The following is a 23229-nucleotide window of genomic DNA, read 5'->3' as shown; positions in this document are numbered from 1 at the left end:
AGCTGCTCGGGCTCGGATTTAAATGGGCCTCATTTTGGGCTCGGGCTCGTTTGACTAACGAGCCGAGCTCGAGCCGGACCCAAGCTGAGCCCGAGCAACTCGGCCTGTTGACAGCCCTAATCTTAAACTAGAGAGCCAGCCAATAACATGTAACAAGACCAACCTTATTGGTTGCACATTGTAAGGTCATCCAATCCAGAAGCAACCTGCAAACCTCCAAGGTTCTTCTAGACATGAGATTGCAAGGTTTGGTATAGGAAGTTGCATCCATCTTCAAGGCACAGTCTATAAGCCAATTATCCAAATTGGATCACAATTTTTGAGATCATTCATCCCCTACTGTTTTAGGGCAGAATTGCCCAAAGATCTCCGCATATATATCATTCTGAATTTTTTTGAGAAAATGACTTATTTTAGAGATATCTCAGTGCCTTCCACCAAGCCCTTTATGCACTTTCATGAGCCCGGCTGGTCTGCGGTTCGATCTTAGCATATCTCTCTCGATGGTCTATTGAATTCATCACATCGTCTATCATCAGATTCCACATGAAATGAACCAACGGCTAGTGTTCTTTCCAATTACACCCGGGCCAGCCTGTATCCGATCCCGCTCAATCCATCCGCGGGATCGGCTCTCGATCTATTCCAACCCTTAAGATTCCAACCTGCCACGTTTCCAACGGCTAGTCGGCCCATCGGACCCCACGCTTTGCCTTTCCTTTTGGTAATCAAGTGACCGTTGTGAATGGAGCGCAGCCAAGAATTTAAACAGAAACCTAGTCTACAGTTGGGATCTCCCACTCGCTCTAGCTCTGTATCCGTGCGGCCTCCCATTCTCCCAAGTCACCTCTGCCCGTCGTCACAGGAGGCAACGGAAAAAAAAAAAGAAAAAAATCGAGAAAGATCGAAGGAGGGGAAGAGTAGAACACGAAATGGATTCAAGGAAATCAACCCTGAATCTTCCAGCTGGTATGGAATCTTCTCTGCGCCTCAACACAATCCCCACCCACTTCCCTTCGATCCCGAAGACACCTTCGCCATCGAAGACGACATACAGCGATCGTTTCATACCGCTGCGGTCGGCGTCAAGGCTTCAGAACTTTGCGCTGGTGGAGAAATCTTCACCGGTCAAGGAAGGGGGAAACGAGGCTTATTCGAGGCTTCTGAGGACCGAGCTCTTTGGAGCCGATTCAGTGCCTTGCTCTCCTGCAGGCCAGGGGTCGCCGATGAGTCCAAGCAAGAATCTGTTCCGGTTCAAGACGGATCACTCGGCCCCCAACTCGCCGCTGTCGGCGGTTATCTCAGGTCAGGATGGGGGAGGATCGGCGGAAGCCTCGATGCCGCCAAAGGTGCCAAGGAAGATACCCAAGACTGCTTACAAGGTACCCAAAACTCTGCTTTTGCTACTCAGAGAAAGCTCTGGTTTAACAAAAATTCACAAACGATCGCTAAAAATTAGAAGAAACCTACAAAGGAAAAGAAAATCGATAGCAAAAATGGCTTTTTGATAATTATCTTTCGACATATTGCAGGTTCTGGACGCTCCATCACTTCACGATGATTTTTATCTGAATCTGGTCGATTGGTCCTCGCAGAATGTGATAGCCGTTGGTTTGGGCACTTGTGTCTATCTATGGAACGCGGCCACCTGCAAGGTTCTCTATCTTGCCTTCTATTAGTTTTCCAGATGCCGTGTTTCATGGATAGAATAACCCATTAAAATGCTACGATCTGAAAATATAGAAAAATAATTCCTACTTTAATTACGCTGGTCCGATTGCAATCTTTTTGCGACAGCGCCGCCGGAAAAAGAAAAAATTAATTCTTGGAAACATGGGTCACTGATTAATGTCGCAAACTTCTTGCTGTTCTTGATCTCAGGTGACTAAACTATGCGACTTGGGCAACAGAGATGGTGTATGTGCAGTCCAATGGACTAGAGAAGGATCCTATCTCGCAGTTGGAACCTATATGGGAGATGTCCAGGTAAGCTAAATGTTCTCATTGTGTTTCTCTGCCTCAATGACAGTTTCAGTTTGTCCTAATAGTTTAGACATATTTACTAGAAAGATCCTACTAATGAGAAAGAAATACATTTGTATTCAAAATTTCAACAATTTGTTCCTACGTAGTACTGCATGTCCAGCAAAAGAAATAAATGCTGAGTTGAAAAACTTGAAGTAGATGGGTCGAAAATAAAGAAGAAAAGTCCCAGAGATTGATAGAGGAAGGAAATATTGATTTCAATTGTTAAAAACCCAATAAAGAAAAGAGCTAGCGTCAACCTTTTCCTTACAAAGAAAAAGAATTTGACTCTTATATGCTGTCGACATTCACCAAAATGTGAGGGCAAGAAACAAGTAAATTAATGTTACGGTGGAAGAACATCACGAGGAATTATATAAATAAGGGAGGAGTTTGCTTTTATAAAGGCGCATATATGGATTTATGGTATGGACCGTTATCAGGTCTCATGTACTTAGGTCCTTGTGCTAATAAATCCTTGTAAAATGGATTGCTAGAATTCTTAAAAGAATGCATTCTATCAAACTCTGCTCATGGAGGTAACCGTCTAAATGATGGCTCAATTTCGTCCAACAGATTTGGGACAGCTCTCGGTGCAAACAGATCCGAACTATGGGCGGCCATCAGACTAGAACAGGAGTTCTGGCATGGAGTTCATGCATGCTGTCTTCTGGAAGTAGAGACAAACATATTCTTCAACATGATATTCGTGTTTCAAAGGACTATGTCAGCAAGCTTGTTGGCCACAGATCCGAGGTAGAGTTAACATGTTCAGATTTGTACAAAGCAGAAAACGCATCAATAAACGGACTTTTGTGAACCAGGATAATCTTATAATTAATTACATGTTTCTTCAATAAAATTCCATTTCGTTACCAGGTCTGTGGATTGAAATGGTCCCATGATGACCGAGAATTAGCATCAGGTGGAAATGACAATCAGGTAGCTTATTAAATATTCTCATCTATCTACTTTCCTTTTTTTGTTTTGAATTTTTCTTTAATCTCATTAAATGGATCTCCTTGGTTTCTGCTTGAGCTGTGGATCAGCTATTAGTATGGAACCAGCACTCTCAGCAGCCAGTTACAAAATTTACAGAGCATACAGCAGCTATTAAAGCCATTGCCTGGTCGCCGCATCAGAGCGGCCTTCTCGCATCAGGTGGTGGAACTGCTGATCGGTGCATACGCTTCTGGAATACCACAAACAAAAACATGCTGAAATGTGTGGATTCGGGAAGTCAGGTGCTGACTTTTTACATCTAGATTTGTTATTGAGAACTTTGTATGTTGAAGACTGGATCTAACATTTGGAAATTTGCAGGTTTGCAATCTAGCTTGGTGTAAGAATGTCAACGAATTAGTCAGCACTCATGGGTATTCCCAGAACCAAATAATGATATGGAAATATCCATCTTTGGGGAAGGTATGCTTCGTTTACATTTAAATCTAAGTTCGCTTACAGTAATTATGGGGGGCAGCATGATGTGGAGTTGGTCCACTAATGTAAAAGAATGCTCGAAAACAACATAACAACAACCAAAATTTCATCGACTGCTGCGTTCAGCAACAAGGACTTCTATAAAACCTTATTCATAAATTTCACCAAGTTTTTGTCTTCTATTCAATGATCTTTCTGAACATGTATGAACGCTCCTTTATATTTCCTCCCATGATGATGCTACTGTTGTATTCTTACAGTATTTTCCTTCATTCTCGCCGGGATCCGCCAATCTTTTATGGCATTCGAAAATTTAACCCCATTTCTATATTTTTATTGGATTGCAAAATCATATTTATTTATTTTTTAAAGTTGAACTGATCTCAATGAAACCAACAGGTAGCTACTCTAACTGGTCACACTCTCAGGGTACTCTACCTTGCTACTTCACCTGATGGGCAGGTATCCATCCACTCTCCCTAGTTGGTGAATGCAAGCATATGAGCATGCCAATACATTCACATCAATCACTAATGTTTCATCGATTTAACGCATTATATGTTCTGTTGAGTTTACCTTTCAGACTATAGTCACTGGAGCTGGTGATGAGACACTAAGATTTTGGAACGTCTTTCCATCTGCAAAAACACCAGTAAGCATTCCTTTATACAGATCTCAAGTCGTCTTGGAATGAGGCGTTGCTCAGCCCAGTGAATTTAGGTTATTGGAAATGATATGATCCATACTAACAAGGTGCATCATTCCCAGGTTGTACGTGACTCTGGAGTTTGGTCCTTGGGGCGGACCCACATCAGATGACCATCATTTTTTAATACAAGTCTAATCCTCGGATAAACCCAAATTGATTCACAAACATTCTTTGCATTAAACTAGGCTTATGCTAACCATTGTTTTATAAAATGGTCTAATCAGAAAAATGTTAAAGAGATTATATGTGAAGGTCTCAGAGAAGGAAAACCAAATGAAACCTTGTTCTTTTTTTTTTTTTGGTAAAAAAAACCTTGTTCTTTTCAGAATTGTCTTCTGTAAGCAAGTGCTGGTGTTTTCTCACCTGCTGTGTGGCTTTATTACAGCCTTGTTATTTTCATTACCAAATGTTATTACAGTTGTGAAAGTGTATTTACTGCGACGACCTGGTTGTTGTCAAGCTTCCTCAGACGACTCCGAGAAATTATTGCAATGGCAAATTTATATTAGTCTCAAAGCAGCATTAGGTTCTCTTTACAGCTCTCCAAGGTTTTTAGTACCTTGGTGTAACCGTGTTGACTTCAAAGAAGCACAACGAACGCCTAAGTAAAATGTACATGTCAGGCTTCTGCAGGCATCCAATAAACTCATCTCATTTAGTAACAGATAATGTTGCCAAAAGAACTTTTTTTTCATCATTGTTTCTTGTTTAAAAGGGCAGCAGCAGCAACTGATATCCTGGATAGATATTAGTTACATCTATCTAATACAGCCTTGAGCAAACTCAAAAGAGTGATTACATCAAAGAATTTACTCTGTTTGGTCTATTCTTGCTAATTCTATTTTAACTTATTTAGAGATCTCAAATTTCATCCAAAGAGTTTGAGCACCCTGCATCAGCTTCCAGCATACAACATCAAACACATTCAGAAACAGCGTATTGGATAGCTGCATCATAGCCATCAGATCAAAATTGAGCGACCCAGCTTCTTACAAATAGAACACAATTTTTCCAGCATGATCCTGTCTGAATGGCACTATCGCAAACCTTGGCATATCAAATAAATTTCTCTGGAAGAAGATCTGGTTGCCTTGGGCCTTAACCATGATACTTTCTTGAAACGAAGTTTGCAGAATTTGCCAAATCCTGAAACCATATGAACAACGATAAAGTGAGATCTAGATGGCAATGTACTAGCAGCAGTGACAGCGACATGCACAGAATAACACCACTATTTGCATTCCAGGAGGGGTAATAACCTTGTATATCTTCACTCTCGAGAAGCTTAATCACAAGGTTGCCCCCACGTCGAAGAACACCATCCTCATTTGCATCAGGTTCAGAACTGCTCAGATAATCCTCTAGATCTGCATTAATAGCTGAACTAGGTTGACGTACCCTGCCAACAGCCAATGAGAGTGCTCGCATCCCCAGCTCACATGATATAGCTGTATCTTTTGTTGTGATTCCAGAAACTGCAGGACACATATCTGACAGTATTACAGAAAATCCTCTTTCCTGAAACACAATGGACAACCATGCTTGTAAATTCATGATTCAATTTGGTAGAAACTACTAAAGACGCATGCATGTCTGCATGCTTCAACCACTGACTATAACGTACTAGAGTCTAACATGTACAGTGCAAGTGAGAAGTAGCATGGGCGGCTAAGATCCTCCAATCTAATTACTTTTTTTATCATTTATAATAAAAACCTTCAATTTTGGAAGGTGCGTTTTTCTTGTTTCTCCCGCTTAAAAAAAGAACTGAACCAAGGGGATGTATTCATTTTAAATGGGAGTAGTTATAGCAGTGAGAATCGTGGAGGCGAAGGAAAGGAGCCTTACACACAACACTGCATCATTTGAGTCTATTAGTAGACTAGATAGATGAAGATGAACTGACTGACAAAAGGCAGGATGGGCAACAGAACACAATTAAATTGTTTGCTAAATTGTTTGTCACCGCCGCCGACCATGACGACGTCGCCGCGGTCGTAGGAGGGAAAGGCGGGCTCCTCTACGGGCGGCCGAGGGCGGGAGGGTGGCCCCTATCCTCCGCAGCCAAGCGGCCGAAGGCCTCCCCCACCAAGAACGACGCGGCGGCGGCGCCGTGCAATCTGGACCTCTGCCTGACACCCGGGTCCCCGGTCGTGGTTCGGGACCAGAAGAGGTGGATGCCGGCGACTCCCTCGATGACCTCGGAGGGGTCTGTGACGACGAGCGGCGAGAGCGGCGGCGATCGCCAGCCGCGACTCCTCAACCTACCATAGAATATTTCTTTTTGCCAAATTCATATTTCTAATTTCCAAAAATATTTTTTATAAATCTGACAATATCACGACAGTAACCCTCCTTTGTAGTCATGTCCTTTCTTTTAAACCCTCCACAACCATCCTGCAAGTAGAGCAAGTTCTGATATCAAAATCCTTGTCTCCTCACCTAATGAGATCACCAAATAAAAATTACTTTCACCACTCACTTAAAAATTTTAAAAGCCAGCATCATTGCCGATGCGGAAGGCAGTATAAGCCCTCCCTACATTGTTACATCCTTTATCCTTCATAGGTTTGAAATTATTTGCGTCATAATCAACAAGAGTTTAGAGACTCCCAAAGTGAAGGTACCACGAGAAGTCCATTGGAGAAAAGTGGTGCAAAGTAGAGTACAAGGAGCATGATAATCACATTACCCAGCTAAACCCTAATAAAGTGATGAAAAGAAAAAACATATCACCAAGAAGTAGTTCATAGAGGTATAATTCACAAAGTGGAAAAGAACAGAAACAACAAAGAGCTAGGAGGCAGCCTATTGCATGTTCTGCCTAAGTTGCCTTGCTCTTTCATGTTTAATCAAGACAATCGGCAAACACTTGTCTTTGCAGAATAAGTAACTGCCTCACCGAATGACTACCACCTACCAACACACGAAAACTAAAAAGAATATTAGAAGCTTCTCTCACATCTTGCATTTCATATGCTACAACATGCCGAACAAGTAACATGCTCCATTAACCTTGTGAGTTGTTAACTATATGCCATGGTGGTTTTGGCAATGTAATAGTTCAGTCATACTTACTAGCTTAACAAACTATTCAGAGCAGTCATGTTTCTTACATAAATAAGCACGAATATCCCGAGCACTTGAAGTGTAAAGTTCAACAGTTTGATAGTAGGAAGATAAGAAATTGACAAATTATAAAATTAAAATTACACTTAAGGTCATGAGCAAGAATGAGATAAAACCTGAGGAGACATTGCCCTAACTTGATTCTTCAAAAGATTCATCACATCAGCACAAACTGTTCTCACCCTCGAGTCACAGTGAGAAGAAGGAACCTTTACCTTCTGCTCTGCAACCAATGAAACCACTATCACAACAACCCAAAAGAACACAAAAGGCAATCTAATTGACTCTCTCAGTGAATTCCTCGATTAGACTAAGTAGCCATGACTGACCTTCAGATCAATACCCACCACCACCCCACCTTTCTCCAGTGGACCCAAGCTCTGGCAAGCCACCTAAACATAACACAACAGAAAAGATTATTTTTTTGTTGCATATATCGCCACAACAACTATCAAAAGAAAATCCCAGAAGAGACAGCAGCTACCGTAAAAATTTGGAACCAGGAAACAGCCTAAGCAGCAGTCTATTAAAAAAGAAAACATGTAGAACGTACAAAAATCAACCAATTTGAATTAAAACAAAAAGATTGATATGAGAAAAAGTAAAAAAAGTTACTTTTTTGTTCATTTATCTTAAACAAAATGCTAAAAAGATTACGAAAAAAAAAGAATTGTCTAAAATTTTTACAGAAAGTTGAAGGGTTAAAAAAAAGGGAGATAACTTTACCTGAAGCCAAGCACCAGGAGCACATCCAAGATCGAGGACGAAAGCCCCCGGAGTAATCAGTTTGTGCTGCTTCTGCATCTGGAGAAGCTGCCGCAAAATAACGATGTTATTATTGGATTGTAATCGAAGGAAATGATAAAAAAAAGGAAAAAGAAAAAGGTGGAACCTTGAATGCGGAACGGGCGACGTAGCCGAGGCGCTGAGCCTCTCTGTAGAAGAAATCCGGCGCTCCCACACCGCTCATATCTTCCGATTTCCTTAGCTCCGCCTCCAATTGCCGGGTGGGTTATTGGCCTTGGAGGAGGTCTCAGCGCAGAGCGAGGCCCCCTTCGCGGCCTATCGACCGCTAAAACCCTAGACCGGGTTTAGAACGCCTGGTCTCGCCTCTTGATCAAATAAACTTGAATTGAAACCGAGATTGGTTCGAAAAATAATATAGGACTCATTCGTTTCGTGGAAAATGGAGAGAAAAATTCCGATCAATATATATATATATATATATATATATATATATATATATATATATATATATATGATTAATTTTTTTAAAAAATAAAAAACAATTATTTTATAGAAATAAATTTTTTTTAATTTAATGCGAAAAAAATACATCCCAAACATAAAAAATGAGAATTAATTTTTTTCAAAGATAGTTTTAGATAGAATAAAATATTTTTTATTAAATATATATTAAATATTTTCTATTTTTTAAAAAAATTGATTCAAACGTAAATTACTTTTGAATATGACAATTTTTTATCAATCAAATATACAAAAAATATTTTTAAAATATTATATATTAAATATCAGTTTTAAAAAAATTAATTAAAATTTTTTTGAACCAAACAACTTCATAGTTCTAAACCAATTTGAAAAAATAATAATGTTTTCTAACTTTTTCACGCTCGTTGGGTGTGACTGGCCGATGTATTAAAAATAATAATAATAATAAAGTTTGTTCGGTTCGGTCCGGGCAGACTGGTAGAATACGAGCAGGATCCACTCCAATTTGGATTAGACTGGACAAGGCCAAATTTTCCAATCACGATGGTTTATTTTTCGCTTGATATGACTGATAGGACGGTCCCTGCCTCGTGGTAAGGGTAAGGTGCGACGCCTATAATATTTAAGAGAGTATATAATAAAGTTCGAAGCGTGCAAGGCTTAATTTCTCCTAACCAGGCTGTAATCTTGACAAAGAAAAATTGAAGGGATCTGAATTAAACCTTTTCTGCCCATTAAAATAGCAGTTTGTTTTCACACAAATTGATGCACAGTGCTAAAAATACCTAATCAAAAAAAATCTTGCAAACACTTTAGAGTGTGCATCACATTACCACTAATAAACGTCTTTTGAATGAATGACCGGGTAATGTTCTGAACTGATCTATGCTTTCGAGACTACTAAGAAGTTTGAATTTTGTTCTACTTCTGCTCGTGAAGAATTTAGAATGCAATCCACAATTTAGACCACTCAGGTGGATGGCTTATAATTGGTTACTTCTTCTGTTTTAGTTTTTTTTATTTTGATTTTTGGGTTTCTTTTCTTTATGTGAGATTTTTGTAGCTGTTTCTTAGTTGAACATGACGTTGGGTATGATTACTTGGGTCTCCGCCTGTCCCACTTTAAAAGAAAAAAAAGCAAAAAAAGAAATGAAAGGACATCGAGTATAACTAGGTTATGGCAGCTACAGAAAAGGTTGTGCATATCATTATCTGCTGATTGATTAAGCATGATGTGAGACTTCATTATGGAAATTTCTACGTTTATCCTTCTCTACCTTTAAACTTGGTAGAATTTGGATTGTATTTATTCGCAGAACTTAACGTAATGCATGTAATTCGAGATTAATGAGAATCTAAGTTACCCTTGTTCATCGCCATAATCCTGATGCCGCTCATATTAGCCGGATGGAGCATAAAAAATAGTTTACTTAAACTAAAATCGAGCATAAAATATAGTGCCACAGCTGGGACAAGTTAGGTTAGGTCGAGGGCTAATCCTAACTCAAGCCAACTTTTGTATTGATCTCTCCAACCCTACCTAACCCTTCATTTTCTCAAGCTAAGTTTGTTTTGAACAGCATCAGTGTTGAGTTTTGGGTCACACTAATCTAGTTAAATATGTTATACTGGTAATTCATGATCGAAAAAAGATCTTAGTATTGTTTTTAGGTTAGTATTATTTTGGTTGGATCATATTTGGATGTACTCATGCAATTAAATAATTTAACAAGATTGAACATATAAATGAAATAGAACGTGCAGATCTCTCATAAGCTTATTTAGTATAAAGTTGGATCGGGTTAGGACCTGGATAGATTGGGTTTCAGGTTAGATTAGGGTCAGGTTTGGATGGTGTTTGGCTCAACCATTTCCCAACCTTATATCGGGCATGATGGTTTCTAATCCAAATTGCATCCGCTGCCAAAAAGGCCCACGCGCTTAAATTGTTTTTATACACGGTAACTGACTGCCCGTACACGAGGGTGCAGGCAACCAATTTGATTCGGCCAAAATCAAACTAGGATGGCGATGGCCGATGGGTCATAGGCTAAACTTCCAGGCGTGCCGTCGTCGAACTACCGATGGCTACGATGCCGACACGTGTTCCAATAACTCCCTCCCGTGTCCAGGCTGCCCGAGACCTTCTGGAGAAATCCAAACGGTCTTCTTCCCTCCTCCCCTACCCCGGCTCCAGTCCATCTCTCTCTCTCTCTCTCTCTCTCTCTCACACACACAGCGACGGCCATGGCGGAGGCCCCCCGGAGCACAGTTCTCGTCACCGGCGCCGGAGGTAGAACAGGTGACCCCCGCTCCCGATCCTGTTTCTTTTCTTTTCGCGAATCAAACTACCTATTCGCGTTCTATCTCCATCGAGGGCTCTCTCTTTGTTTTGAGCGTCTCGTGGATTTCTAGTGTTAATTAAGATGAATTCACCAAAATCATTTGTGTTTCAGGGATGATTTGATGTTTATAAGATGGCATCTTTGTTTAGAAAAAAATGATATTAGAGTTCCACAAAGAAAATTTGAGAACGGAGATGCGAGCTATGCATCTTTGTTTTAGAAAAATTTGATATTAGGGTTCCATAAAGAACATTTGAGACCGGAGATGCGAGCTATTGTTCCTCAAAAGATTTTTTTTTTTTTTTACTTAGTTTGAAAAAAATAAAGCAAATTTATTTCCCGGCAGAAAGATTTATTTAAAGAAAGAAAACTACCTATTCGTGTTCTATCTCGATCGAGGGTTCTCTCTTTTTTTTTTGAGCGTCTCGTGGATTTCTAGTGTCAATTAAGATGAATTCACCAAAATCGTTTGTGTCATGATTTGATGCTTATAAGATGGCATCTTTGTTTTAGAAAAAAATGATATTAGGGTTCCATAAAGAAAATTTGAGAACGGAGATGCGAGCTATGCATCTTTGTTTTAGAAAAAAATGATATTAGGGTTCCATAAAGAAAATTTGAGAACGGAGATGCGTTCCACAAAAGATTTTTTTTTTTTAACTTAGTTAAAAAAAATAAAGCAAATTTATTTCCCCTGCCGAAAGATTTATTTAAAGAAAAAGAAAGAAACCATGTTTCGCCGTTGCCGGGGATCGAACCCGGGTCACCCGCGTGACAGGCGGGAATACTCACCACTATACTACAACGACATTATTGGATGAATACGGTCGCGATGACACCTTAGTAAGTGCTTGCGCGATGCTTGTCCTTTTGGATGACATGATGATAGCGCTACAAAAGAGATGCAGGTAAGTCTGAGCTTTTTTGGGACTGGGGAGTCTGTTATCATATATGGAAATCACATAGGTTCGAAGTTGGTGAATTTGACTAGTTCTCTTGGTAAGAACCTGGAAGTAATCACTCTGTGCATGCATATAAAAGGTGATCTACAAACCTGGCACTGTAATGATATCAGATTTGTTAAGCATGCTGATAGAATTATCAGATCCAGCTGATTGCTAGACGGCAATGAAGTCATAAAATCAAAATGGTTCACTGCTAGTTAAATATGGCGTTCCACGTATGTTCTCGCTAATAAAGTTTATTACCAGATTTTGTACGAGAAAGAAAGATCGATTTTTGCCAAATATTAAAGTGCTTATATGCGCGTCTATGTGAATTTGCCCTCATGCCTGCGTCTGGTATCCAAAACTCAGGCTTTAGTGATGCTTTGGTCCCAAGGGAACCTGCATATGTTTAAATCGTGTCACTTGTTGTCAAATAATACGATTACCTTATGACTCTTATTGAAGGCCTGCTGCAATCATCATCAGTTTGCATTTTATACCATCATTAAAGTGCTTCCAGGTGATGCCATGTTATTTGTAGCCAGCAATTATGATGGAGAAAATTGCAAAAATGAAGGTTTTGGTGGTTGGATTTTCAGACCACTGAGCGCTTGCTCTGATGGTATCACCAAGGGGATCGGGTTTTGATTCCAGTTAGAGTTGCTCTCAACAGATAGGGTGGGTATAGGGTAGAAAGTGGGGATTAGCCTCTCCTATTCTTAAAATAAAAAGGAAAATATCCCTAGATTTTCAGTAGCAGATAGAGTATTGGATGGTTTACCTTCTGTTCTTCTATCTGAAAATAAAATTGTTACTATATCATTCTTTGATTTTTCCCCCTCTTGATTCAATTTCAGGTCAAATTGTTTATAAAAAATTGAAGGAGGGAACAGATCAGTTCATTGTGAGGGGCCTAGTTAGGACTCAGGAAAGCAAAGAAAAAATTGGAGGAGCTGATGACATTTTTGTAGCTGATATAAGGGATGCTGCAAGTATTGTTCCTGCTGTACAGGGAATTGATGCTCTGATCATTCTCACGAGTGCTGTTCCAAAAATGAAGCCAGGGTTAGACCCATCCAAAGGTGGACGCCCTGAGTTCTATTTTGAAGATGGACTATATCCTGAGCAGGTATAAGTCAGTTGTTGATTTTCTTGCAAGCCAGTACTTCTACTAAACCTTTTCCCTTTTACTCATGGGCTGAATGTTTGGTATGTTAGGTTGATTGGATTGGTCAGAAGAATCAGATTGATGCTGGTAAGTCTCGCTATTATCTAACTCATTCATCCAATTTTGAATTACTATATGCTTAGTTAAACATTGTCACCCTCTTGTACAGCCAAGGCTGTTGGGGTGAAGCATATAGTTTTGGTTGGGTCTATGGGCGGAACAAACCCTAATCATCCCTTGAACAGCCTTGGAAATGGAAATATACTGGTAAGTGGTTGGATTTCAATTTTGTAGTTGTATTCTTTTTTATATTTTCTTAGGTGGTTATGGTTAGATGTTTATGTTTCTCCTTTTGCTTTTCCTTCTTCTCTAACTTCTGTTTTTGGTCTCCTTGTTGATAGTTGTTGGGTCAGTTGACAGTTCGTGTTTGGTGCCATGTCTTTCTTTTTGCCCTTGAATTGCAAGCTATCTTGTGAGATCTGATGCTTGACTAAACCTGTATTAGCGTTGAACAAAACATTTTCATCGTGGATGCACAATATTTCATCACCATCGCAGATACTCCAGTGATTACTAACAAGCCGTTTATTATGTTTACTGCCCTCACTGGAATGTGTATGAATCTAAGGGATCTATTGTCAAAATTTTGTTGGGTTGATGGTATAGTTAAAGGATGCGATTTCAACAAACTTAAGAGAAGAACATTTGACTTTTATGTAGTTTGCATCTTAGTTTGTTCTTTGCATATCTGCGTGAATCTCCATCTTCAGAAATTGCCAAATAGCTTTGGTTCAATCTCCACCTTCAGATGAAGTCCCAAAGGACTTCATCAATTGCCAAGTTATGCAATAATTATGTTTTAATATGAAATATCCAAAATGACATGGAAATGCCACCAGTTCTTATACCAGAAGTTCCTTCAATCACTTAAATCCCAGAACACTCATTCAATAAAGTGTCACTATGATAAAAAAGGTAGTGTCATTGCTTTTTAAGCATTCTATGCTTCTTTCAGTCCACCAGCTTGCATGGTACCCGTGTTAGCACTGAAAACCAAGCATCTAAGATTTGTTCACTGACATATTTCTCAGTTGGTGCCTCCAAATACTAAGAAGCATTCAACTTGGAGCAATTGACCCTTAGAATGACGTTGTTTTGTCTTCTTGCAACAACTAAGCAGATTGTTTACTCATATGCACTTGCTCGATGGGGAATAATTTCGTTGGGCAGCGGCACATGGTAAAATTAGCACTTTACGTTGTACTACAGGGGGCCTTTCTTTAGTGCCTGGTCTTTCCAATTTGGATCTGGTGAAGCTGTGAAGCATTCCTCTTTTAACTGTCACTTAAATTTAATATCTCTAGCTTTCCAGTTATTGCAGTAAGTTTTAGATAATACTGTAATGTCCACAGTAATTAGTATGGCTGCTTTTCTCAAATCCAAATTATCGTAATGGTGCCCATAAGAATCTTCTGAATATATAGTTCATAACCTCTAAGGTCTAGTAGGAATGACCTTCGTAATCTTGATTTGAATTCAATGTTTGCTTCACAAATGTTAAGTCCTGATAATGGTGATGTTTGAAGAATTACAGGTGTGGAAACGAAAGGCAGAGCAATACTTAGCAGACTCTGGAATTCCATACACAATTATAAGGTTTGGCTTTTGATAATATATTATCAAAAATCAAAGTATACTGCATTAGTTTTTTGGGTGATAACTTCTGGTCATTTTATATATATTGTTTTAATGTTCATATATATGACTTTCCATTTCACTGGTTGTACTTCGTCCTAAGTAAGTTGGATATCGGGTTTTTGTTGGATATACATATACACATAAATATAGATGAATGTATGCATATATGTGTATGTTTATGTATATGTATCTTGCTTGCTCGCATTTTCTTCAGAAATTAGAGAATGGGCTTCACAGTCAAAACCAATCATTTCTTTCTTATACACAAGTTTAGTATAATTTTAGTGAAAGCATATATATTTCTGACCCATAACCTTCTTCTCCAAAATCAAAGTATGAGTTTAACACCTGAAATTCAGAACCTATGGTTGCCTTTACACCTTTAGCAGTCAGGTGATGCCATTTTGAAGATGCAAATTCTTTGTTCTGTTCTCTACTTATAAAAGTTTTAACTAGAAAAAACCATCAGTTTTAAGAATTCTTGCTTAAACCAGAGCATCAGGTGCACTTGCATATGACAATGCTCTCTTTTTTTTTTTCCATTACCTTTTCTTTCTTTGAACCTGGAAAGCAGGGGGTGGCATTTTTTTATTGCCAGACAATCAGGTTATAACAGGAGCCAAACTAGTCATAGATCATGGGCTCTTTGTGTGACACTTTCATCATAAAAACTTCCAAATTTCTAAAGCAAGCATAACTGTATCATGATAACCTTTTAAATAAACAACCAACTGCTGATTCTACTCACCAGAAGATTAATATTTCATCTTTGTGCATCAAACTGCAATTAAACATTTCAAGTGTAACATCATACATGCCCAGTTATGGGATCATGTATTGACCTATCATATTCCTGACCAGAGCTGGAGGATTGCAAGATAAAGATGGGGGCCAGCGAGAGTTGCTTGTGGGAAAAGATGATGAGCTTCTCCAGACAGAAACTAGGACGATACCTAGGGCTGATGTTGCAGAAGCTTGCATTCAGGTACGGCTTAGTTGAGCAACTATGTTGGTTTGATTTGTGAAATATAAGAATTAGAATTGCAACCAGTAAAGCATATGTTAGTTGCTGACAAGCATATTCTGCCTGCTGATCGTTAGACTTGAATTAGGACAGTTCCAGCAGGCACTATGTTTATGTATCATGGCCACAAACTCACGGCAAAGTACAAGTGATTTGTTTTTCTTTTTTAAGAATATGGCAATAGCATTTGCCACCATTTAGCATAACTGCAAATTCTTCTACAAAAATGTAAACCAATTATTTAAGGATTGCTTTCTGTGATTGACAGGCTCTGCAATATCAGGAGGCAAAGTTCAAGGCATTTGATCTGGCGTCAAAGCCAGAGAATGTGGGTACACCAACAAAAGACTTCGGGGCGCTCTTCGCCCAAACCGGTGCTCGTTTCTGAATAGCCAATGATGAGGCTCCATTAATGGACCCTTAATTATTCGTTGGTGTAGCTTTAAGCTGAAGAACTTGATGACAGACTAAGAAGAGAATTAAAAATAATGGCTTATATGTTGTGGTTCAGTCGAAATAAAATAATGGTTTATATGCTGTGGTTCACTCAAAAATCAGTTCTTATGGAAGTTTGTTTTGAAATTTGGTGCTCATGAGTTTCTGGATGCTACAGCCATCGTTCTCTCATATCCTTGTAGTGGCTATAGATAGTATAGGGGTGTAAAGGACTCAGGAATGTGGATTGCTTTATGGAAGATGTAAGCAATGAGAGAATCTGGGTACTAGGTTGGTGATGGTTTCCCTTCAGCCTTATTTGTCAGGTCTTAATCGGTAGTGATATCTGCAATGAGTCTGAAGTGATCGTTTTGTTTGAATTGTTCCTTTGACAACTTCTGGTGCAAGCCTTTCCCCCATCCTAGTTTTGATAATCGTGGAGCCTTTTTGTATGAATGTCATGTTTTTATTTTTTTTAGATATCCAAACGTTGTAGCTTGGTTGCTGCTCAATCAATTGGGTGGGTCTCCCCCCCTTTCATTCAAAGGAGAAAGATTTCTCTTAGATACGCCATGAACGAAGTTAATAATCTCGTTAACTACAAAAGATGTGTTAAATCTTTTGAAAATCGTTGTACAAGACCGAGATCAATAGTGTTTTTTTTTCTTTTTTTTTTCATGAAATTTGCTGCTTACATTCCTTAAAAACTTAATTCCTGTAGAAATACGCTTGTATGACACAAAATTCATTTCGAGCATAGTTTGGAAAATATATATTTGGGTTTTCGAGTATGCATTAAGACAATTTTTGAATGGTATATATTCAAAAACCCCTATAGATTGATTCAATTCATGCAACTGTTTTAGTGCCTTGCTTAGAAATTAGGTTTTGATTTGGCTTCAATCTTGATTCAAACTAAATGGTGATATTAAGAATTACGTTCAGGAGGAACTCATGAGAAATGCATACATTTCTACTCTGAAAAGTTTATGAGAAATAACTAATAAGAGAATATGAGATAGGCATCCATTTCAAATCTTCTACCCGCGATCTCAGCCGCATCCAGTTTGAAGAATCCAGCTAAAGAAGAAAAGGCCAACCAAAGCGACCACTCCAAATCACCTATCCGCGATCTCAGCTGCGCCTAGTTTAGAGAATCCAATCAAAGAAGGAAAGGCCAACCAACCCATTAAATCTTTACCAATCAACCCACTAAATCTTTGCCAACCAACCCACTAAATCTTTTCAGCATTTTTTAAAATTATTGCCCTAAGATTTTACTTTAGCCAACCCATTGAATCTTTGCCAACCAACCCATTAAATCTTTTCAGCATTTTTAGAATTATTGTCCTAAGATTTTGCTTCAGCCAACCCATTGAATCTTTTTAGCATTTTTAGAATTATTGCTCTAAAATTTTGCTTTATTTTTTTTATCTTTCTACTTATGTGTAGCTTGCCCTTATTATATAAAGGCTCCACTCCCTTGTATTGGGATCATTGAAGTTTTGAGTAATAAAATTGTTTTACAAGTTTTTTATTGGTGTGATCGCAAGAGAGCAACGTGCTTACTCTCTTTTCTATCCTTCATCGAAGGCGATATGCTCGCCTCGACCCGCTTCCTCTGCATCAAACAAGAGAGCAATGTGCTTGCTCTTCCTCTTCCATTCTTTATCGAAGGCGACGTGCTCGCTTTGACTCGCTTTCTCTGCATCAGAGTATATTTTACATGCTTGGAATATTTTTTTTTTAAACCTTATTTTGGAACTCATAACTAGTTTTTCATTTGAAGCTATTGAAATACTTTATGTGATAAAAAAAGAAAAGAGACCCCACCAATTTAGAAATTCACATTAAGTTATTAATTCACTCAATTTTTATTGCTGAAACAAACAAAATATGAATGACGTGAAATCCTAGGTTGTTGTCACGCCATTGAAAAAAATGACACGATCGTACAGGCCAAGTTGGCCAAGAAAAAACAAGAAATTGCTTTCTCCTCTCCCGAATCTCGACCGTACGCCAATTAGTGAAGCAATCACAAACCACACCGAAAGAAGTAAAGGACACGAACACAAACAAAATGGGATGGAGTGGACTCCTGGAGCATCCTATCAGTCAAGCAGTCAAACCTCAGAAAACTCCGGACCGTTCCATTAGGTCCAAAGCCTAGCATCTGGGAAGATCTGATGGCGGAGGAGGCAGCTTTTGGTTGGGTAGGCTCCCATCCAAGACCAACCACGCCATCTTCAGACCCCAGCTCGTGTGGACCTCCAGGTGGCAATGCATGAACCACACACCTGCACGGGCCCCAAAAACACAGCTCAATATTCATAGTCAAAGCTAAGCATTGATCGAGGTATAAGGACATGGCATGGCCTAGGTCGAGCAGGCATTTCTACATGCACTTACCGGGGTTATCAGCACGGAATCGGATGGCGACCCACCCACCGGCGGGCACCCCGACCGTGTTCCTCTCCACCGGGTCCACCAGGTTGAACCTGGCCGGGTCCTTTGCCGGATTGTAGTTGCCGAAGCCTTGCCCGACGACGAAGAAGTTGAAGCCGTGGAGGTGCAACGGGTGGCTCTCCGCCCCTAGAATGCTGGTGTCCTGCATCACCAGCTCCACGGTGGTGTTGTACGGAAGCACCATCAACTTAGTCCCATTGCTCACCAGTGTGTTGTTGGGAGGGCTCCCCGTGTAGTTGAATGGGATTAGAGGGCTGTAAGGGAAGTCCGGGGAGTAAACGCGCTTGGACTGCCCAAAGAAGTGGGCCTGGAGGAGAGCTGTGGTCGGCATCGCGAAGGATATATTGCTTACGGTCGCGGCGAACTTGGTGCCGTTGGGCCCTTGGCAAGTCTGGTTCTTCGGGCACGGGCTCGTGCCAAGCCCCACGGTGAAGAAGAATTGCCTCTCCACAGTCCGTGGTACCTTGGCCGGAAACTGAGCGGTTGCCAGACTCCGTAATCTGCTGGTGAAGTTTGCGACAAACGCCGTGTCGTTCAGAGATGGGAGGCTTGGTTTGAAGAGTGGGAGCTTCTTATCAAAGCTGGCTGTGGAGGAAGTCTTGGGATCTTGGTACTCAAGAAAGCCGGCCACCGTCGAGTTGTCGAAGGTGCCGGATCCGGTGGCATAGGGCCTTGCAGCCATGAGGAATGTGGCATGGGGGAAGCTGGGCTTGGAACGGAGGAGGACGTTGGTGGTTTGACCTGGTGCTATGATGAGGGTGTCGGTGTCGAAGGGCTTCACGTAAACAGCATCAACATCAACGATGGTGAGGGTGTGGTTCGCGATGCTGAAGAAGAGCTCGTCGTTGAGTGCAGCATTGATCATACGGAGTAGGTACGTCTTTCCGGGCTTCACTTTCAGCTTGAATGTATCTACCATACATCAGCACCCACCATTAATTTGCTATTACTTTGCCTAAAAACTACAAAAAAAAACTCCAGGATGTATAACTTTTTTTTTTGTTTGGTAAATCAGGATACATAACTTTAATATGGTACCTTTAGCCGAGCAGTTGTACAGGGGACCAGGAAGCCCATTGATGGTGTAGGCATCGGAGACATTAGGACCACCACCCGTCTGAAGAGCCTGGCTAATGACGGCCTCCGTGTCAGCGTTCCACCATTCCCCTACAAATATTACAATTTTTTTTTAATTCTCCATATATGTTACTAAGCTTCTAATCAAAGACAACCCGAAGTTAAGAGATTGTAACAACTAAAACATATATGCATGTACCGAAGACGATGGGGACTTCTTTATAGGGTTTGGAGAAGGGGTAAGGGACGCCGCGGGCAGGGAGGATGATGATGGGCCCGTAGAGGGTGGCCCTCAGCCACGAGATGTGGGCGTGCCAGAAGAGCGTCCCTCGCTGGGCTACGATGGTGAAGTTATACACGTAGCTCTGCCCTCTCCCTATGGGGCATTGGGTCACATACGCCGGACCGTCCGCCCATCCACTCCTCAGCTGGCGAACACCATGCCTGTTCGTTCCGCACATCATTTGGTTCGCAAAACATTCATGTTATTGTTAAAAAAACGTCATGCAGAAAAAAAAAAAAAGGAGACTAAACACTCGTTGGTGCACTCAAACCCCTTGACTAGAAGCGTAATGGGAAAACGAAGTTCCTTTAGCAGACGTACCAGTGTAAAGTGACATTATACTGAACGTGGTTAACCACCTTAACCACAACTCTATCTCCTTCTCTAGCAACGATCTTGGGACCTGGGAACTGCCCATTGACCGTCACAATGCTCTTCGTATGGCACAGCCGTGTCACATTGGCCATTCTTATCTGCAAATATGTTTCATTTCAGAAGAAAGGAATATCTATATATATAGATAGATATATGGTTTAATGTAACTTGTATATAAGAACATACGTCAAATCTGTAGTGCCTGGTTATGCCAGTTTGTTGTGCACGTACGCCATCCAGCGAAAGAAGCAGAGTGAGCGTCGAGAACATGAAGGCTGCCACAAGAAGGGATGAAGGAAGAAGAGAGAAGGCCATTTTTGTTCCCGTGATGACGTGGATCGAACTAACTGGAAAGAGAAGGAAAGATATCTAGCTAGATGACCAGAAGAATGGATTCGAAACTATAGGTGGATACGGAGTTACGAGAGCTCGAAAGATCTATTTATACTGGTGGATATGGTTGTAGCTGGGGCTTTGTTTCGTTAGGTGAATTGACGAGGTCGCCCCAGGGGAATGCTGGCCTCGCTTAGCTTTGGAGTGTAGCGAAAGTCTAGTTCTATTTTATTCGACTTTACATTGGCCAACCTTCCGAAAAGGATAGAGTTCCTAAACAGTGTCCGAACGTTAGGACATGCATTCTGAAAAAGGCTTGCTTAACGTGGTAGTGATAGTATTTATTTTTCATGCAAAAGGGCAAAAAGTATGAAGGAAATTCTTCGTGCATTGTTCCTGTTGCTTCCAAACACATACCCATACCGTTATCCTTGGACATCAAGGAAATTAGAACTCAGAACTACATCATTTGTTCTCGCATTTAAAAGGGTCCTTTTCCAGTTGGCAAAAACAATTAGACAAGAACCAAGCCCTTGTTTCCGTTGTCCTTCCTAAACTTTTATTTTAGATATTGGCTGCTTGACAAACATTTGTTGGTAACTGAAGGGTTGGTGATGGTCTTCTCTTTGCTTTTCCTTCTCCGGGTTTCTAAGCAAGAGAAGGATGTCTGAACCAACTCACTTCCCTAAGCAATCCTTTTGGCCGTTTGGAGGATATCACATAGTTCATTGCCGGATTAAATAGATGTCGTAGTTAAGCATCATCTTTACTCACCAATCCACCAAGAAAGAATTCCACCTTTTTAGGAGATACTCCCTTTATACCCACCCCCCTTATGATCTGACACTGAGAACACCTGTTAAAAACAAACACATATGTACCAACGCGCACACGCGTGCACAAAAATCTAAACTGTTCATTCACGAAGTGAAAATTTTAATTACTAACACTCACACATCCCTGATGCTAGTATAGATTGTGGGAAACATGAAATCAGTCATCTTCCTCCTTGAGACATTGGGATCACAGCACCTGAACACTGGTAAAGGTGCAGTAGTTTTCAGGAGAGTCCCTCTCTGATGCATGGCTCCATGTATGCTGCTTGCAGCCTATTGATCTCACTTTGAGGATGTTGCCCATACATCTACAGCAAGAAAAGGTTAGGGTATTAACATTTGCCACTTGTCATGCATATGACTAGCTCCAGAGAAAGATGTACTTGACTGATGATGACCGTGATTGGATAAACGGGTAGGATGTTTCCATTTTTCTCTAAGTATATTTTAAATATTTAGAATAGAAAATTCCAACAATCAATAAAAAAAGTTGTGGATCAGTTGATTGCTATTATCTGTTAGAAAATATGGAAAGACTGAAATGCTTGGAATTTCTTAAAGAAATTAAATTCTATCTACTGTGTTTGCAGAAATTCTTATCAACTTTCTTTAGCCGAAAGTATTTGTGTTCATAGAAGCTGCTTGATCCTCATCTCAAATTTTGAAATAACCTTGCAATATTGGTGTCGCACGTTGAGAGACATTAATCTATTCTTTAGAAAAAAGTGGACTCACATCAAGATACGAAGCTTCTATAGTTGCGTACTCACATCAAGATACAAAGCTTATATAGTTGCGTACTGAAGATATAAAGATCCTTCAAATTACTTATGAGATTGTTCAGCTTGCCGAATAGTTTAACATGTCTACTTACATATCACTATCTTTTGTAAAAGAGTTTTATATATTACCCTTTTATGTTTTTCTTTCTTGCAAATCCTTTGTAAATAGTTTCTGTAAACTTTCCTTTGCTGATAAAGGCTGGATGACTTTGCCTCCCTCTTCATCAAAAAAAAAAAAATAATTTAGGACATATATGCACATAGTTTTATTAATAAAGAAAGAGTATTTAATGGAAGTATTTTGTTTCTACCACATGCAATCCACATGACTGATTTAAATGGATGAATAGTTGCATGAATGAATATATTCTGCTCATCTATTTATTTGCTCAAGATTAGATTTTTCCTCATCAATATGTTTTTAATTATCCGAATTAATATTGATAAGCTACTGAATCAAAAAGTGGCATTTGATGGATGATTATCACCCTCCAGCCAATAAGACATTTAAAATTAAATAGATTTTTTCTAATTAGACTTCATAAGTATCGGTAACAAATATACTCTTTATCTTTGGTGAGTCTTTCTAACATTATCCAAAGAGAGAGTGCATGAGGACGGGGTTTTTAGTTAAAAGAAAAAACACCTTTCGGCCTGCAACCCACAAGGCCTGCTACAGCGAAACAATATATACAAGGGAAGATCATCAAATGCAACCTTGGCCGTCCGATTATGAATGAAGATACACGACCATCAAATGCAACCTCGGCCTCCATGCTAATCTGGGTGTGATGGATGGTCAATGTTGCATAAGACCATCAAATGGTTCAATGAGTTCTGGGAGACCGTCACAACATCAATAAGTGGGGGTTAGGACTTGGGGATCCATGTAGGAAATGGCCTTGGGCTTGATCGACGGAGAGCCGG

At 40.0% G+C, this 23229-nt stretch overlaps 4 protein-coding genes and 1 non-coding gene across 6 annotated transcripts; 2 read left to right on the top strand and 3 right to left on the bottom strand.

Annotated features, from left to right (window-relative positions):
- The first annotated feature begins 777 nt into the window (after nt 1-777).
- On the top strand, nt 778-4690 carry LOC103704161 (protein FIZZY-RELATED 3). Of its 2 annotated transcripts, XM_008787348.4 has the most exons (10): nt 779-1382; nt 1533-1655; nt 1882-1986; nt 2602-2781; nt 2905-2967; nt 3075-3269; nt 3349-3450; nt 3865-3927; nt 4049-4117; nt 4234-4690. In XM_008787348.4, the coding sequence occupies exons 1-10, from the start codon at nt 933-935 to the stop codon at nt 4282-4284; spliced, it is 1401 nt and encodes a 466-aa protein (XP_008785570.2). In that variant the 5' UTR covers nt 779-932; the 3' UTR covers nt 4285-4690. The 2 variants fall into 2 exon arrangements, with proteins under 2 accessions (XP_038980976.1, XP_008785570.2); XM_039125048.1 differs by lacking the exon at nt 1533-1655 and having other exon boundaries at nt 778-1382.
- Nucleotides 4691-4810: 120 nt separating this feature from the next.
- Nucleotides 4811-8421, bottom strand: LOC103704162 (ribosomal RNA large subunit methyltransferase E). Its single transcript, XM_008787349.3, has 6 exons — nt 8196-8421; nt 8030-8116; nt 7633-7695; nt 7420-7521; nt 5434-5692; nt 4811-5320 (listed from the first exon to the last, which is right to left on the bottom strand). Exons 1-6 carry the CDS (start codon nt 8271-8273, stop codon nt 5211-5213), a joined length of 699 nt encoding a protein of 232 aa, XP_008785571.1. The 5' UTR covers nt 8274-8421; the 3' UTR covers nt 4811-5210.
- Nucleotides 8422-10697: 2276 nt separating this feature from the next.
- On the top strand, nt 10698-16297 carry LOC103704195 (uncharacterized protein At2g37660, chloroplastic). The gene is made up of 7 exons (XM_008787383.3): nt 10698-10835; nt 12683-12954; nt 13044-13080; nt 13163-13260; nt 14588-14649; nt 15553-15676; nt 15984-16297. The coding sequence occupies exons 1-7, from the start codon at nt 10781-10783 to the stop codon at nt 16101-16103; spliced, it is 768 nt and encodes a 255-aa protein (XP_008785605.2). The 5' UTR covers nt 10698-10780; the 3' UTR covers nt 16104-16297.
- On the bottom strand, nt 11616-11687 carry TRNAD-GUC. Its single transcript has one exon. It is a non-coding gene; the product is annotated as a tRNA-Asp (tRNA).
- Nucleotides 16298-17988: 1691 nt separating the features above from the next.
- LOC103704164 (laccase-17-like) lies at nt 17989-20782 on the bottom strand. The gene is made up of 6 exons (XM_008787352.4): nt 20538-20782; nt 20298-20449; nt 19893-20137; nt 19655-19783; nt 18560-19528; nt 17989-18447 (listed from the first exon to the last, which is right to left on the bottom strand). Exons 1-6 carry the CDS (start codon nt 20664-20666, stop codon nt 18317-18319), a joined length of 1755 nt encoding a protein of 584 aa, XP_008785574.2. The 5' UTR covers nt 20667-20782; the 3' UTR covers nt 17989-18316.
- Between the last annotated feature and the right edge of the window lie 2447 nt (nt 20783-23229).

The sequence above is a fragment of the Phoenix dactylifera genome, chromosome 3 (genome assembly GCF_009389715.1).
Source record: "Phoenix dactylifera cultivar Barhee BC4 chromosome 3, palm_55x_up_171113_PBpolish2nd_filt_p, whole genome shotgun sequence".
NCBI classification, from domain to species: Eukaryota; Viridiplantae; Streptophyta; class Magnoliopsida; order Arecales; family Arecaceae; genus Phoenix; species Phoenix dactylifera.
This window is presented reverse-complemented; position numbering and strand designations above follow the sequence as displayed.